This window comes from Aquarana catesbeiana, linkage group LG04, assembly GCF_042186555.1.
Source record: "Aquarana catesbeiana isolate 2022-GZ linkage group LG04, ASM4218655v1, whole genome shotgun sequence".
Classification (NCBI taxonomy): domain Eukaryota; kingdom Metazoa; phylum Chordata; class Amphibia; order Anura; family Ranidae; genus Aquarana; species Aquarana catesbeiana.
Window position 1 is genome coordinate 216,009,547 of NC_133327.1, and position 18,750 is coordinate 216,028,296.

General features: G+C 43.7%; 1 protein-coding gene across 2 annotated transcripts in view; it reads right to left on the reverse strand.

Annotated features, from left to right (window-relative positions):
* The window catches only part of ZBBX (zinc finger B-box domain containing), a 427,325-nt gene that overhangs the window by 357,362 nt on the left and 51,213 nt on the right, over nucleotides 1-18,750 (reverse strand). For both annotated transcript variants that reach the window (XM_073626142.1, XM_073626141.1), the window contains exons 3-6: nucleotides 17,223-17,336; nucleotides 6,047-6,125; nucleotides 5,403-5,451; nucleotides 356-462 (exon numbers count right to left, since the gene is read on the reverse strand). In XM_073626142.1, the coding sequence (XP_073482243.1) occupies nucleotides 356-462; nucleotides 5,403-5,451; nucleotides 6,047-6,125; nucleotides 17,223-17,336 (349 nt within the window). The remainder of the gene's footprint in view (nucleotides 1-355; nucleotides 463-5,402; nucleotides 5,452-6,046; nucleotides 6,126-17,222; nucleotides 17,337-18,750) is intronic.

Below are 18,750 nucleotides of genomic sequence, written 5' to 3' on the forward strand. Positions count from 1 at the left end.
ACCTTACTTAGTATGTTATAGAAAAAAAAAAATCAATCTTCCTATTAAAGCATTCTGTAAAGTTCCCGCCATGGTATCTTCTACTGTCAAGTACTTTAGAAAGGTTCTCCATAGAAAGACAGATGTTTGGGGTTATTTATTAAGAAAGAGTAAATAGCAGTGATGTGCAGAAACTCATAGCAATCAATACTGAAAATGATTGGTTGGAAGTGGATACTGCATTTTGTTGTACCTTAGTAAACCTAATAGCAGCGATGTGTAGACACGCATAACAATCAATATTGAACATGATTGGTTGGTAGTGGATACTGCACTCTGTTGTAACTTAGTAAGCCTTCAAACTCTTTATACATACCAGTATTGCTCTTTTATTTTCACACTGTCCACAAGCTTTCCCCTTTAATCTGGGTTTCTCAGTGGTTGGCATATCTGCAGGCCCTGATGTCTTCAGTTTCTCGGGCTCTTGAGAAAACATAATACAGTTCAAGTCATGCACAAAGAATAGCATGGACGACTGAGAAAAGCATTCAATCACCTGTAATATATTAGGTGTCCTGTGCTCTGGCAGAAACACGTCACTTACTGGCAATCCACAGTCACAAATTATTCTTCAATGTGCAGTCTGCGATTAACAGAAGCTTGAGTATTCAATATTGTTCCTTCACAAGCCACTAGTTAACATATGCAGCAATGCATTAGTTTAATTTAACAGGTATGGTTATTGACAAGAGGCCAGCACATGGAAATTGAATAAATCACAGGGCATCTGAGTAATGGAAGCAGGAAGTCATAACTGCAAGTGAAATATGGGGCCAATTTACTAAGAGGACAAAATTAGATAAAACCTCCAATGAGGCTGACAAATGACAGCAATATGACTGCATACGTTCACTAATTGTTTCGCAATTAAAGGTGGCATATCTCTTTTCTTTAATTAAGGAGGACAGGCTTGGAAAAGAACAGGTACCACTAAAAACAAAACACTAGAAGCATTGATACATAGCGACAGAAAAATACTGTATAACTCATGTGGCAATATACAGGGTAAAGAGGGGATTTTACCATATAATGCAGCAATTAAATGCATGTCAGGGTGGAAACACCATTGTCTGAGCATTTGTTATTGCCAAAAAAAAAAAAAAACTCCTTGTTTGTTAGACCTTGCTTCTGTTTGCTGCCTGCCTTGATCTCCTACCTGTCTGATTACACTTCTGCCCATTGGCCTGTTTATTCGTTGGTCAACTATTACCACCATGGAAGTGCATCTCTGCAAGGTTATGGAACAGTGGCAGCCCGATATGGGGGAATTAACCAGTGAGCAATGGGAGATGACACTAGAGGCAATACATGCTGGTTCTTTAAATACATCCCAGCGCCTTTCGCAATTGTACATTTTGTTCAGAGTGCATTATACCCTTCTCAAATTGCTTAAGATGGGACTTGTCCCTGACCCTTCCTGTCCTAAATGTAGTAGGGATCATGGAGATCTTATCCATGTGTTATGGCACTGTCCAAAACTACAGATACTAGGAATCCATACTTCGTACTATTAATCAAGCATTTCAGTGCACTATATCCTAAGTGTTGTCTATTGGGTATTCTAGATGAAGTAGTACCAGATGCTTTTGCTAAGGAAGCTGTCTCCAGGGCCTTGTTTTTAGGCGCACAGTCATCTTGCTTCACTGGAAAAGTGCCTCCCCTCCCACCCTTAGGGAATGGGTAAATCATACGGGCAAATTTGAGAAAGTGTGGGGTGGGTGGCTGGATATTCCTGGTCTGGCTCCAATAAAATTAGTCATGGATAGATTGCTGGGGTAATGTGCTGCTCTTTTCTGTACTTTATATATCGCAATGCCTGGTTAAACCATGTTACTGGAATTCTATATGGCATTTTTTTGTAGTTGGTAGATTCAAACTTTGGGGGGAGCTGTATGGCTTAGCTCGGTTGGTAGCAACTTCATACATCCTTGACTGGTATTGAGTTTTGATAGTTTGTTCTGTGTTATTGTAACTATACGTAACAAATGTATTTGGATATCTGACTGGTTCTGGAACCTGTAAGTTTGTACAAAACTAATAAAGCTTTTCTGACAAAAACTATCACCACCATACCTACCACAAGTTGCCCTTTGAGGCATCAGCAGTGTAGCATTCGTACTGCCAGTGGCTTCACATTCTGAGGTTGTGCTCCATAGGGAGTTGTGCACTGCTTACGTGGAATGTTTAATAATCATGACAGCCTTCGTAAGAAAGCAATGGCTACCCAACAAGAGATGCAACAGTAAGAATTATTGGACTTAAACTGGTTGTAAACCTCAGACATGAAATATGAACAAAGCATATCCCTCTATAGTGGGACCACCCCACGTACATTTACTGTGGCAAGGCAGCCCTTAAGCAGAAAATCACGTACCTGTACGAGATTCTGGCGGATGGCTCTGGGGTCCGCGTGCTGCGCTCCCGTTGTGATTGGACACAGCGGGAACCAATCATCGAGTCTGGCGGCCACGATGGCTGCCGGCCACCCGCGATTGCTCGCTGGAGAGACAGAACGATTGGCTGCCTATGTAAACAAGGCAGACTGTCGTTCTGTTAGACAGGAAGAGAGACATCGGTGATTACTGCTAATCAGGAATACAGATGTCTTTCTTCCTTGAGTGCATCTGTCCCCTACACAGTAATAAAATACTCATAGGGAACACAGTTAACCCTTTGATTGCCCCTGATGTTAACCCCTTCCCTGACAGTGTCATTTATACAGTGCATTTTTTTTTAGCACTGATCACTATTTGTGTCACTGGTGCCCAAAAAGTTTCACTAAATGTCAGATTTGTCCGCTGCAATGTCGCAGTCCAGCCAAAAAAAAAAAAAAAAGCTGATCACCGCCATTACTAGTAAAAACATAAAAAAATAAATAAATAAATAAAAAAGTAAAAAAAAAAAAAATTAAAAGTCCATAAATCTATCCCAGAGTTTGAAGACGCTACAACTTTTGCGCAAACCAATATACGCTTTTTGGGATGTTTTTTTTTTTTTTTACCAAAAATATGTAGCAGAATACAAATTAGCCTAAATTGATGAACAAATTCGATTTTTTTTTTTTTTTTTATTTAGAATCTTTTATAGCAGAAAGTTAAAAAAATATTTTTTTTCTTCAAAATTGTCAGTCTTTTTTTGTTTATAGCGCAAAAAATAAACGCAGAGGCGATCAAATATCACCAAAAAAAACTCTATTTGTGGGGGGCGGAAAGAAAACAAAAAAAAAAGGGGACAGCAATTTTATTTCAGTACAGCGTCGCAGTTAACCAGTTGCCGCCCGCCCACCGTCAAATGACGGTGGAGCGGCGCGGCTCTCATTCTGGGACGCTGTCATATGACGGCGTCCCAGAATGACAGCACCATGTTGCTAGATCTCTGTAAAGACCTGCGTCCGCGGCTCTTTAACCATATGATCGGCTGTGTCCAATCACAGCCTGTCACATATAAACACGGAGATGCCGTTAATTGGCGCTATTTGCCTCACACCGACAGAGTGTGTGGCGAGGAGAGCCGATCAGTGGCATCTCCTTGCAGGGAACAACATTATAGCGCCAACAGTGTCACCAATCAGTGCTGACTATCAGTGCCGCCTATCAGTGCCCACCAGTGCCACCAATTAGTGCCCATTAGTAATGCCAGTCAGTGCTGCCCATTACTACTGTCCATCAATGCCCAGTTTCACCCATCAATGCCCACCAGTGCCGCCTATCAGTGCCCATAAGTATGGCATATTAGTGCCTCATCAGTGCCACCTAATCAGTGCCCATAAGTGCCACCTCATCAGTGCCCACCAGTTCAGCCTATCAGTGCCCATCAGTTCCGCCTCATCAGTACACATCAGTGAAAGAGAAAAATTACTTATTAACAAAATTTGACAGAAACTAAAGTAAAAATATTTTTTTTTCAAAATGTTTGTTTGTTTGTTTTTTTTTTTTTTTAGTAATAAATAAAAAAATCCAGCAGTGATTAAATACCAACAAAAGAAAACTCTAATTTGTGTGAAGAAGATGATAAAAATTTCATTTGGGTACAATGTAGCATGACCGCGCAATTGTCATTCAAAGTGCAACAGCGCCGAACGCTGAAAAATGGCCAGGGCAGGAAGGGGGTGTAAGTGCCTGTAGTGGTTAAAGCAACGCAGTGCCGTATCGCAAAAAAATGGCCTGGCCAGGAAGGGGGTAAAACCTTCCAGAGCTGAAGTGGTTAAAGTGGAACTTCACCCTCTCAATCAACATTGGCTATCTTTAATCCTTATGCTGCTAGCATTAGTAAATAGATAAAAAGGTATATTAAATTCACTGGCTTTAAACTTGTTTTTACATTTCTTCAGCTACTTCCTGTATTCTATGTATAGGCAAATGATGTCATACATCTCAGGAGTCTTCAGATAGCTAGGAGGGGTCTTCTTAGCTAAGCACACCCTCTTGCCTACATGCCTGAGCTAAGGGCAGATGGATTCCAGCAAATAAATGAATGTTACAGGAATCATTTGTCCTTAGTCAAGACAGCCACAGACAGAAATGCTAAGGGATGCTTTTCAAAGTGATGTCCCAGCAAAACAAAGCATGGAGACATGGATGGATAGGTGAGTTTACTTTGAATATTAAAACAGATTTTTTTTTTAAAAAATTTGGTTTGTGGTGCTCAGATGCAGTGTAGTTTCGCTTTTAGAAAAAGCAAACCTTTGTTGGTCATTGTAACCACGCGCCGCCTTTTGTTTACTAATCTGAACTGGAAAGATGCAAACTTTAAAAATGTTTTCTACAATCAACTTAGGATTCAAAAGTTTTTGAATAGAAAATGTCTATTGGCATAAAAGGTGGGGCTACATATTGGCCACATACTTGTATGTATATTTTCTGTAACGGCTCCTTGGCCAGTGTTAAATTTCAAAGAGAAAAAAATATATAGGTCCTTGTAATGGAACATGTAGGTGGACTGATGAATGTTCAGGTGACCCATGTTCTTTCTGGACCTTGTTATACTGGAGAACTCTGGAGAACACCACAGGTGTTTTTTTTTCTTTTGGATCATAGACACTTTGTAGCTCATTATGCTTATAGAAATCCTCCTTATAGTCTCCTACAAAAGCACAGGCAACACAGAAAGGTACAATACATACACAAATTAAAAATGTAAACTAATTCACATGCCAACCTGTGGACTGCGGTGCCACCCAGAAGCACTGTAAGAGGGCTGCTACATCTAGTTGCAATGGATTTTTATTAAGAAAACCCAAATTAAGTATGATTTTTTTTTCTTAATCTAGCACTGCCATATTGTATCCTTAATTATAAATAAGAGTCGATTGACTACATTTACTTCTTGCCCGAGGTTGTTGTGTAAGTATGTAGCATTTTTACCTGGAATTGGATTTTTGAGAACTTTTAGCTTCACTTTCCCTGAAGAAGCCTAAAATAAACAAAATAAAGTGAATAATGAAAAACAAGATCAATGAAGCAAGAAAGAGTATGAGTGACAGCTGTCACAAACACAGTGGGTTTCATTGCTCAACTTTTCTTTCATATAAACTGACTGTTTTGCCTAACGGTGGTGATTCCAATTCAGATGCACACAAAAAAAATGACAATTGGAGAATTACATTTTTTATTCATAATGGTTGCTATGGGAGAATACAGAGATTCTACAAAGGGGTTGATTTACTAAAGGCAAATGGACTGTGCACTTTGCAAAGTGTAGTAACACTCTGAAAGGGCAGTTGCTCCAGAGCTTAGTAAATGAGATAAAGATTCACTTTGCAAAGAATACCCAAACACATGCAAAGGAAAATAAAAAATAAAAGCATGTTTGCTTGCACATGATTGGATGATAGTAAATGAGCAGAAGCTCTGCTGACTTCTAAGCTTTGGAGCAACTGCACTTTGCAAAGTGCACAGTCTGCCTTTAGTAAATCAATCCCAAAGCAGATAAACAGTATTTCCACTCATCATACATTTACATTTTCTGCTATATTTACTGTTTAACATATATTGTAACAGGTCCGTACCTTGGCAACATTTTCCTTTTTGTGGTTTTGAGTTTGATTTCCAATTTGTCCAGATTTCCAATGATATCCATTTGATCGTCTGTAAAAGAGAAAGATAAATGCATAAAATGTCATTTTATTTCAGGGACATCATTCATGTAAAATTGAGTGCACAATTAAACTGAGAAGAGAAAATTCATATGATTTGATCATCCTACATAGATTCCACATGGGTGCAACCGATGGAGCTGTTCCTAGCACAATTTATTGGGAAGAGGTTCCATGGCAAACAATGCTGGAAGCATTAGACCTTCCTTCTGTGCGAAGAACATCCTGGTATAGTTAGAAAAACACTGTGTCCAGGCAGTAGGAAGTGTTGACTAGAACTGTTCAGCAAACGTTCACCATGGCCTTTATAGGGTCAAGGGCTATGAAATAATGATGACAATGAAGGACACCAAGAAGTGGGCAACTTGCATCCCATTATTTCATATTTTCAGGAACAAGAAACATTTACAGTACAATACAATATTCAACCCAATATCTCTGCTTTAATGCGGTTCTCTATTGAGTGGGGGCAGTTTACTAAAACTGGAGCAAACAGAATCTGGAGCAGCCGTGCTTAGTAATCAATCAGCTTCTAACTTCGGCTTGTTCAAATAAGCTTTAAAAATTAAAAGGTAGAAGTTGATTGGTTGCCATGCACATCTGCCTCTGATTGTGACTGCTCCAGTCTTACCGATTCCCTGCCATGTCTCTGCTAATCTGTTTTATCCTCCACTGTTGGTTTTCATTGCAATCAGTCAAGTGTGTATATGGAATGCTATTTCTAATGCCGCTCACACACGAGCAGACTTGCCAACGGGCTAAACTCCGTCGGCATTTCCGACAGAAAGATTTAGAATATGTTCTATATCTAAGTCTGTCGGAAATGCAGACAGAAAAAGTCAGATGGCGCATAAACACGGTCGGAATGTCCAAACAAAAGCTCTCATCAGACTTTTTCTGTCGGGAAGTCCGGCCGTGTGTACGCGGCATTACACATATCAAAGTCTGAGCCACTAATTCCTGCTTTAGGATCCACATACTGGTAAAAAACACTTTATTGGATCTGTGGATTCTCCTTGCTTAAATTCCTCAGTACAACATCACCCCATGTACCAAACTCTTCTTTTTCTTTTTGACTTATCTCCATCACCATCATTACACATCACATTAGAGCAAGACTAAAATGCTGTGTCTTGGTTTATCCATGAAGGAGGTGATCAAATCAATAGACCATTACCTGCATATAATATTTACATTACATTACAAAATCAATATATCCTTAGAAATGCATGAGTTTGTAATTATATGGGAAATAAAGGAGACAAACGGCTCCAGTAGCACTTGTCCATATGTCAGCACATATAACAAGTCACTATAAGTCAGCAAAAGCCACTAAAACAAAGTGAATCGGTGGGTGTATATTGTTCATCTAATGTGTATAGTCACTCACTTCCCAGACCATATTTCTCACTTCTGTCCATAGACCTCATGTTTACACAGGCATTGCTTAACCTCCCTGGCGGCATGAATATTTCAGAGTTTTGCGTCTCAAAGCGGTACAATTATTTTGCATAGAAATTTGGCGTTTTATATTGTAGGCCTGTAATTCTTAGCAATAATACACTTATATCTGTCCACCAGGAGTCCAGTAGATATCCCGGGTATGATGACGTTTGAAACACAAAATCATTACTTATAATGTAATAAATATAAATAATTTTAAAAAAATAATAATATAATAATAAAATAAAATTTCCCCACGATTCCCTATCGCTCAATTCTGCAAGTGTTCTAATTTACTATCGCTGTTTTCTAGCTGGTCTAAAGCCACTTTTGATGTAAAGGGTCACTTTTAGGTTGCTATGGACAATCTCAAGTTTCCAGGCAGAAAGAACAGTATATAGAATATAAAACTGCATGCAGGGCATGGACCAAAGCACTGGGGACAAAAGGGAAGTGAAATGATTTTATACAGTACTGTAATCTGTAAGATTACAGTACTGTATGTGTTATGATTTTTACATATTTATTTGAATTTGCCGTCAGGCTCCGCTCCCGTGCGTCGCGACAGAGAGGCTTCGGGCAGAGGACAGAGCCCGCAGACACAGCGGGGGGACATCGCATCGCTAATGGTGCTGCAATTTAACCCCAAGCCACACTCGGGAATACTGTCAGGGAGGTTAAAGTCGCGGCAAAAAAAACTGCAGTAAAAAAGATGCCTGGGAGTAGACTGAAACACCTGCAATGGAGGGGAGCGCAGGTATCACAGTGCTGGAGAAAGGCTGCTTTGCTAGGCAAGTCTACCATAATGTGCAAACTTGCTGCATTTAACTTTTACATTACTGCAAAAAAGCTTTTAGGGGCCCCAATAGGTTTTTTTTTTTTCCTGTGTTTCATCGGTTTGATTCTGCTTTAATGCAACTGCTTACATTTCTTCAGTTAAATGTCAAATTAGTCATTTCTGAACTTTAAACTTAAAAAAAAAATATGTTTTTATTTCTTTTTATTCAGGCAAATACTGTATATTTGCAAAACAAGCACTTCACTTTGAACAGGTTCAACCAACAGGTGGCACTCCAGAGTTCACTGGCTACACGTTTTCTAGAATCCTTTACACCCCTGGTGTCCATCCTGTAGCTCAGAGGAATGCGTACCTTTGGCACTTATTGTGTTGCTCTCAGTGACCCTACAGACGGTAACATTTGTTACTCTTGAAAAAGAAAGGCTGCACAAAAGGAACGACCCAACGTAGTTTATTTAAAAAAAAAAAAGTCAAATGACAGCCACCAAGTCAGTGACACAAGACCCAAGAAGGACTGTTGACAGTGTAAAACGCATCACCTCCTGGGTCCTGTGTCATTGTGTCTTCCTTTCTTTTTCATTGATCATCGGTGGCGAGCCGCGGCTTGCGCCCAGCGCATCCGGATTGCAGTGATTGCTTACCTGGAGCGGTGTTCCTTTCTTTGAACTATTTGTTTGCCTTAGCTAGGTTCTGACTCATGGCAGTGATTAAAAAAAAATATCCTTTAGACTGGATTCTAAAGGACTGGACTTTCTGCTGTGATGTACATACTTTTCCCTCTGTTTAGTTTTTTCTTGTTTCCTTTATAATGGATCTTGTGAGTAATAGCAAATGTGGTACACATAGGGGGTTATTTACGAAAGGCAAATCCACTGTGCACTGCAAGTGCACTTGGAAGTGCAGTCGCTGTAGATCCGAGGGGGACATGCAAGGAAAATAAAGAACAGCATTTTAGCTTGCACATGATTGGATGATAAAATCAGTAGAGCTTCCCCTCATTTCAAATCTACCCCTCAGTTTTACAGCGACTGCACTTGGAAGTGCACTTGTAGTGCAAAGCGGATTTGCCTTTCGTAAATAACCCCCATAATTTTAAGGGGGCTGTAGAGAGCACAAATGTGGAAGCACCGATTTGTAAAGGGGCGCTAATAGCAGTGATTTCTAGCAGTCTCATATAATGTATATCCAGTCTATGACTGCCTCCTGAAGCATGTTCCATATCCCCAACAACTCCTATACCATGTCTGCCATCGCTGACCATCTCCTGTTGCATATCCACAATCTGACAGCTTTCTGTAGCATGACATTCACGAAATAGAATGCACAACTCCTTGAGATGTTGGAGGCTGCACTTGAGATGCTCTATATCAAGAAAGTTGATCAGCACTTCTTTACACTATGCTCTTAAGAGTGTGATTTGATCCCTTATTCAGCTACCACATACACATGCAACCATGGGTGTCAGATGAGCATGCGCAATAAAATGACAACTATCCACACATATTAACTATTGCTGCGCACGTAATAATTCTAGAGCCATCATTCACTGTTGACTCATAACTAATGAGCTGTTAAGGTTGTCAAAGCGTCGGCCCCTGGAAAATTTTTGGTACATCGTTTTTTGACTTTCACATGCACCTTCTAGTATTGCTAGGTTGTAATGCCGCGTACACATGACTGTTTTTTCTGTCAGAATAATCTGACGGTTTTTCCGACTGAGTTCCGCTGAAACGGACTTGCCTACACACGATCACACCAAAGTCCGATCGTTTAGAACACGATGACATACGACGGGACTAGAAAAAGGAAGTTCAATAGCCAGTAGCCAATAGCTGCCCTTGCGTCGTTTTTGGTCCGTCGGAATAGCATACAGACGAACGGTTTTCCCGATAGGAATTGATTCCGTCTGAAAGATTTAAAACATGTTCTATTTCTAGGTCCGTCAGCATTTTCGAAAGAAAAAGTCAGATGAAGCGCACACATGATCGGAATATCCGATGGAATGATTCCGTCGGACCTTTTCTGCCGGAAAGTCCGGTCGTGTGTACGCGGCATTAGTGCAGGAAAATTTAAGTTTGGCTCAGGGCTAAGCCTGAGCTATGAATCTGGGTCAGGGTTTAGTGACTCAGAGTTGGGTGACTCATCCTAACAGCTTCTCCGGTGCCTCCCCGTTTTCTGGGAAATTGGAGAATGATCCAAACATAGTGGGTGGAGGTTAGGAGGAGCTGCTTGGAATATTTATGAGGGCCTCAGGCAATCCCCAGATAAGGGCTGGCTGGGGGCAGGCATAAATAGGCATGAGTCATGCCAGGAAGGGGAGTCGGTGGGAGATGGAGTGCTGAGGAGGCTGTCGGTGGCCCTTGAGGGTGCCCCCTAGTCTGGAGGGGGGTGATTTTAAGCAGGGGCTCAGGTGCTGGAAGGATCCTACCAAAACACATGGAGGAAGAACTTCCTAGAGGCACAGGAGCAAGGAGAGACGATAGAAGGAACAGGTCAGCATGTCTGGGAAATGTCCCGAGAGTTAGCCGGGTGGGCTGGTGAGTGTCAGTCTGGAGGACTGTGCGGAAAAGTTAGCCCGGAGGGCTAGTGAAAGGGGCAGCTGCAGCCAGGTGGGTTGGCAGTGCCTGAGGCGGTGGTGCTGAGATCAGTAGCCACAGGTGTAATGCAAGCTGGACACTGAAATTCTGCTACACAACGGGTTCCTGCCTGTAAAGGGGCGTTGCTTTATTCTGACCAAGTGACTGTCATATATTCAGTGATCCTGCTGTGAGTGTTGGAGGAAGACGTTGAGCATTATATAGGGAGACTGTATGTAGGAAGAGTTGTCCCTGAAGTTGTTGCTAAAGTCAAGCGGGCATCCCAGAACATCCCATGCCTATCCAAGTTATTACCCTCAATAAATAACAAAAATAAAGCCACGGACTGTTCTGACTCTGGATTGCCTGCGAAAATGTGATGTGCCTGGCTGTACAGGGTGGGGGGATACCGGTCTGCTTGCAGCTCCGTAGGGGGTGTGCTACATGTTTGGTATCTATTTACTCGAATTGGAGGATAAGATGATAATTGGTAAGAGGTTATCTTTCCAATGTGAGAGATATCCCTATTGAGACATTTGTCTCCACTGTAAGACTTCTCCTCTATTCCTGTTTATGTGGTAACTCAAAATTTTATATTTCCCTTTTTTTCAATTTCCAATGGCATTGGTGATCAAGACAGTTCGAGAGAGTGAATCTACCCGGCAGGGACACAAACAGAAATAAAAATCTGACAATGGCTCTAACCCCTCACCAATCTGCTTGTGTTGGGTTAGTGAAATGGAAAGAACTGGAGCAAGTAGGTAAGGCAACCTGCATTTCAGAAGATGGTGAGCCATGGCAGCCCCTATTTACACAAGAACGTATATACACTCACCGGCCACTTTATTAGGTAGTACCGGGTTGGACCCCCTTTTGCCTTCAGAACTCTCTTAATTCTTCATGGCATAGATTCAACAAGGTGTTGGAAACATTCCTCAGAGATTTTGGTCCATATTGACATGATAGCATCACGCAGTTGCTGCAGATTTGTCAACTGCACATCCATGATGCGATTCTCCTGTTCCACCACATCCCAAAGGTGCTCTATTGGATTGAAATCTGGTGACTGTAGAGGCCACTGGAGTACAGTGAACTCATTGTCATGTTCAAGAAACCAGTTTGACATGATTTGAGCTTTGTGACATGGTGCATTATCCAGCTGGAAGGAGCCATCAGAAGATGAGCACACTGTAGTCATAAAGGGATGGACATGGTCCGCAACAATATTCAGGTAGGCTGTGGTGTTTAAAAGATGCTTAATTGGTACTAAGGGGCCCAAAGTGTGCCAAGAAAATATCCCCCACACCATTACACCACCAGCCTCAACCGTTGACACAATGCAGGATGGATCCATGCTTTCATGTTGTTTACGCCAAATTCTGATCCTACCTTTTGAATGTCGCAGCTGAAAATCAAGACTCATCAGACCAGGCAACTTTTTACAATCTTCTATTTTCCAATTGTGCAAATTGTAGCCTCAGTTTTCTGTTTTTAGCTGACAGGAGTGGCACCCAGTGTGGACTTCTGCTGCTGTAGCCCATCTGCTTTAAGCTCCGATGTGTTGCACATTCAGAGATGTATTCTGCATACCTTGGTTGTAAAAACTGGTTATTTGAGTTACTGTTGCCTTTCTATCACCTCAAACCAGTCTGCCCACTCTCCTCTGACCTCCAACATCAACAAGGCATTTTCGTCCACACAACTGGCGCTTACAGGTTATTTTCTCTTTTTTGGACCATTCTCTGTAAACTCTAGAGATGGTTGTGTGTGAAAATCCCATTAGATCAGCCAAGTTTTTGAAATACTCTGACCAGCCCATCTGGCACCAACATCAATGCCACGTTTAAAGTCACTTAAATTCCCATTTCTGATGCTTGGTTTGAACTTCAGCAAGTCATCTTCACCACATATAGATGCCTAAATGCATTGAGTTGCTGCCATGTGATTGGCCAATTAGCAATTTGTGTTACTAATCAATCTCCATCTGGTGGCAGCGTGGCAAGTGACATCTCCATCTGGTGGCAGCGTGGCAAGCGACATCTCCATCTGGTGGCAGCGTGGCAAGCGACATCTCCATCTGGTGGCAGCGTGGCAAGCGACATCTCCATCTGGTGGCAGCGTGGCAAGCGACATCTCCATCTGGTGGCAGCCAGGCAGTGTGGCAAGCGACATCTCCATCTGGTGGCAGGCAGCGTGGCAAGTGACATCTCCATCTGGTGGCAGGCAGCGTGGCAAGTGACATCTCCATCTGGTGGCAGGCAGCGTGGCAAGTGACATCCCCATCTGGTGGCAGGCAGCGTGGCAAGTGACATCTCCATCTGGTGGCAGGCAGCGTGGCAAGTGACATCTCCATCTGGTGGCAGGCAGCGTGGCAAGTGACATCTCCATCTGTTGGCAGGCAGCGTGGCAAGTGACATCTCCATCTGGTGGCAGGCAGGCGTGGCAAGTGACATCTCCATCTGGTGGCAGGCGACATCTCCATCTGGTGGCAGGCGTGGCAAGTGACATCTCCATCTGGTGGCAGGCGTGGCAAGTGACATCTCCATCTGGTGGCAGCGTGGCATGTGACATCTCCATCTGGTGGCAGGCAGCGTGGCAAGTGACATCTCCATCTGGTGGCAGGCAGCGTGGCAAGTGACATCTCCATCTGGTGGCAGCATGGCAAGTGACATCTCCATCTGGTGGCAGCGTGGCAAGTGACATCCCCATCTGGTGGCAGGCAGCGTGGCAAGTGACATCCCCATCTGGTGGCAGGCAGCGTGGCAAGTGACATCCCCATCTGGTGGCAGGCAGCGTGGCAAGTGACATCTCCATCTGGTGGCAGGCAGCGTGGCAAGTGACATCTCCATCTGGTGGCAGGCAGCATGGCAAGTGACATCCCCATCTGGTGGCAGGCGTGGCAAGTGACATCTCCATCTGGTGGCAGGCGTGGCAAGTGACATCTCCATCTGGTGGCAGGCGTGGCAAGTGACATCTCCATCTGGTGGCAGGCGTGGCAAGTGACATCTCCATCTGGTGGCAGGCGTGGCAAGTGACATCCCCATCTGGTGGCAGCCAGGTAGTGTGGCAAGTGACATCTCCATCTGGTGGCAGCGTGGCATGTGACATCTCCATCTGGTGGCAGGCAGCGTGGCAAGTGACATCTCCATCTGGTGGCAGGCAGCGTGGCAAGTGACATCTCCATCTGGTGGCAGCATGGCAAGTGACATCTCCATCTGGTGGCAGCGTGGCAAGTGACATCCCCATCTGGTGGCAGCGTGGCAAGTGACATCCCCATCTGGTGGCAGGCAGCGTGGCAAGTGACATCCCCATCTGGTGGCAGGCAGCGTGGCAAGTGACATCTCCATCTGGTGGCAGGCAGCGTGGCAAGTGACATCTCCATCTGGTGGCAGGCAGCATGGCAAGTGACATCCCCATCTGGTGGCAGGCGTGGCAAGTGACATCTCCATCTGGTGGCAGGCGTGGCAAGTGACATCTCCATCTGGTGGCAGGCGTGGCAAGTGACATCTCCATCTGGTGGCAGGCGTGGCAAGTGACATCTCCATCTGGTGGCAGGCGTGGCAAGTGACATCCCCATCTGGTGGCAGCCAGGCAGTGTGGCAAGTGACATCTCCATCTGGTGGCAGGCAGCGTGGCAAGTGACATCTCCATCTGGTGGCAGGCAGCGTGGCAAGTGACATCTCCATCTGGTGGCAGGCAGCGTGGCAAGTGACATCTCCATCTGGTGGCAGGCAGCGTGGCAAGTGACATCTCCATCTGGTGGCAGTGTGGCAAGTGACATCTCCATCTGGTGGCAGCGTGGCAAGTGACATCCCCATCTGGTGGCAGCGTGGCAAGTGACATCCCCATCTGGTGGCAGCGTGGCAAGTGACATCCCCATCTGGTGGCAGGCAGCGTGGCAAGTGACATCTCCATCTGGTGGCAGGCAGCGTGGCAAGTGACATCCCCATCTGGTGGCAGGCAGCGTGGCAAGTGACATCCCCATCTGGTGGCAGACATAGTGGCAAATGACATCTCCATCTGGTGGCAGGCATAGTGGCAAGTGACATGCTCAGGGCTCCCAATGATTCTGCATTATGGTGAGTTGAGCCATTTCATTTTACATTACAATGTAATGATAGAAGTAATGTGTTTCAATCATCCTGACACCATAACAACCACCTAAATCCTTACCCCTCGCGCACTTACCCTGAAGTATTTTTAGTCTGTACAATTAAAGGCAGTTATTTTCAGTGTTCTCGTGTGTGGAGATATGTTTTTAATTGATCTATTGTAGCAGTCATCGATAAAGGACAAGAATGGTGGTGTGTGTGTGTGTGTGTGTGTGTGTGTGTGTGTGTGTGTGTGTGTGTGTGGGGGGGGCGGCATTGAAGGACCCGGCCTTGGGGCGGCAAAGGGAGTAAATCCGGGCCTGAGTGTAAACTGTATGTAGGTGTCTACATGCAGATGTTCACATATGGCAGAGGTAGGGCGACTGCTAGACATGCATCTAAATCTCCCTTGCTTCTGAAGCCCAATCCGTGTTCGGATCACTGTCCAGAGACTACTGACAGGTGGCGAGGAAGTGATGTGACGCCTACTCACCACCTGTTTTAACCCCATTTTTGCTGGCAAACATGCGGCAACCATATGCATTGCACCTGGTTACATGGCGTTTGTGGCATTTCCTCATTTACTTAAACGTGCAGTATTCAGCGGGCAACACGCCCAACCGAGCGCTACAGGTCTGGTTAACTTTGCCATTGACGGAAGCAAAGCATCACGGTCGCAGCATGTAAACATCCCTGTTCACTGCCTATTGCAGCTTAGACCCCTTTCACACTGAGGCAGTTTTCAGGCATTTTAGCACTAGAAATAGTGCCTGTAAAGCGCCTGAAAACTGCCCCCTATGCCACCCGAGTGTGAAAGCCCAAGTGTGAAAGCCTGAGTGCTTTTACACTGGGGTGGTGTGCTTGCGGGAAGTTCGAAAAAGTCCTGCAAGCAGCATCTTTGCAATGAATGGGCAACGCTTTTGAATTGCCTGAAAAGCGATTCAGAAGCACCGCAACACAGGCGTTAAAAGCGCCCTGCTAACGGCCGAAAAGCACAGCTTAAACAGCGGTAAAGCGCCGCTAAAACGAGCAGTGCTTTACTGCTAACACACGGGTGGCCCCACTGTGAAAGGGGTCTTAAAGGGGGACAGTTGCCATTTTTGCTGCCCCCTCCCAATCGCAAGTCTAAATGAGACCATAGTCTCAGCTTAAATATTCATATCTATATATGTAGATGTATGATATATGCTATGTATTATATGTTGTAGAAAACTGTAATGCCCCGTACACACGGTCGGATTTTCCGATAGAAAATGTGTGATAAGACCTTGTTGTCAGAAATTCCGACCGTCTGTGGGCTCCATCACACATTTTCCATCGGATTTTCCGACACACAAAGTTTGAGAGCAGGCTATAAAATTTTCCGACAACAAAATCCGTTGTCGGAAATTCCGATCGTGTGTACACAAATCCGACGCACAAAGTGCCACACATGCTCAGAATAAATAAAGAGATGAAAGCTATTGGCTACTGCCCCGTTTATAGTCCCGACGTACATGTTTTACGTCACCGCGTTCAGAACGATCAGATTTTCCGACAACTTTGTTTGACCGTGTGTGCAAGGCAAATTTGAGCCAACATCCTTTGGAAAAAATCCTAGGATTTTGTTGTCGGAATGTCCGATCAATGTCCGACCGTGTGTACAGGGCATAAGAGGTTTTACAGCATCTCTTTAGATTGACACTGGTGGCATTTAATAAGATCCGGAAGGGTCAACAGCCATCACCCTCTTTAAGCCTGGTCATTTATAGTTACATCCCTGCATACACACTTCTGGAGCTAGCCGTGTAATGAAAAATACTTTATATCCGTCAGAAGATATCGAGAGAAGTCCTGCTGTAAATCATTTTCCCATCCTCTGCTGTATCCTAAATCCTCTGGAAGAATCATTGCAGAGACGACAAGAAGCAGTATTAGATATTCAGCAAAATCTGCAAGTAAAAAACCGGCTGAAAATCTTTTTCATAGCACAGCAAGTCAGTGAAACATGAACTGCGGGATGATTACCACAGCAACTGCTTGCTGGAGTAATCCTTCTGCTGAAAGAAAACGATTGTTTCTATTTACACTGGAGTGAGAACAATGTGTCTGTGCAACAAAGTACAACAGCAACTGGTAATTTCCAGCACGTATCTGTGTGTAGATAGTAATGGAAAAGCTGTAGGTTATTAGTCACATACTCCCGCTCCTCTTTCTCTCTGCTCATGCTCTGGCGCAACTGGATCAGCTTCTGCTCCATTTCCTCATTCTGCATCTCAAGATGTACGGTTTCCATACGAAGTTCTCTAATATTCCTAAACAGACAACAAAGAATAAACATTACACAGCCATTTAAAGAATGTGTACTGCCTTTGTCCTGTTCAGACAGACATTCTGCATGCAAGGAAACAACTAGTGCCATATTGCCTAAGCAGCCACAAGAAACTGGACCTTTAAAGTGTTACTAAACCCACAACAGTAAAATCAGTCTGTATATGCAGTAAAGCATGCTTGTTGTACTCACTGTGAAACAGTATTCCTGCACATTGTGTAAAAAGGCTGTTTGGTCCTGTCTTCTCTGATCCTCCCCTTCTTACAGTCCCCAATCCATTTCCTGATAAGACAGAGCCTTTGGAGTCACTCTGCACATGCTCAGTTTGGTGTGTATTGCTAGTTTGCGAGTTTTTTTTTTCTTGGATGGGTGCATGTGAACAGAGGGTCAGGGGTCATGCAGCCTCATTGGACAGTCAGAGGAGAATGAAAACTCCTACAAGCTTTAACCAGTGCTCACCCACACACTGATAGAAGTCATAAGACTGCTATATACTGCTGATAGAAACTGCTAAATAACTTTTCTTATTTACTAAAATAATTGCATAGCTCCCAACTGTCCCTGATTTCGGGCAATATCCCTCTATCCCTCATTCCTCCTCATTTTGGTCTGATCTATATAGTTGTATATAAAATTCACTTTCTATCTATCAAAAAGTGTTTTCCAGTGCTAAACCTTTCATCTGATTTCTAAATTGCTACATTTGTAAATTCCAAAAGCCAATATAAAGAAATAGTAGTGGTAAAAAAAAAAAAAAAAAAAAAAAGGACTTGTGGGTTTAACCAATCTTGTTTTTTTTTGTACAATTCTCCTTTAAGAGGGCGTGACAAGGGGTGTGTCCTATGCCTGCATACTTTTTCTGATAGGTGTCCCTCATTCCCATCTCAAAAATTGGGAGGTATGTAATTGTATTTCCATGTTCTGTGTACTGTGGGAGACCAGATATGGTGAATTCAGGGTCCTGGGTTTAGTAACACTTTAAAGATGGATATCTGCCACTCCTGCCATCAAAGATGGAGGCTTCAGGACTGTCATTCTTATATAGTCACCTCAGTCATGTAGGTTCCACATCAGCAACTCATGGGGTTCATTTACTAAAACTGGAGAGTGCAAAATCTGGTGCAGCTCTGCGTGGTACCCTATTACTTCAGTTTGTTCAATTAAGTTTTGACAAAAAAAAAAAAAAAAAAATGGAAGCGGATTGGCTTCTTTGCACAGATGCACCAGATTTTGCACTCTCCAGTTTTAGTAAATCAACCCCATAAGGCTTGGTTCACACTAGTGCGGGCTGTGTGTTTGGGTTGCAGCAATCGATTCCCACACCAGCAACCACCCACAGCCGGATCGCACTGCTCTTGTGATGCGTGGGGCTGCCATTCATTCTGAATGCCACCCCC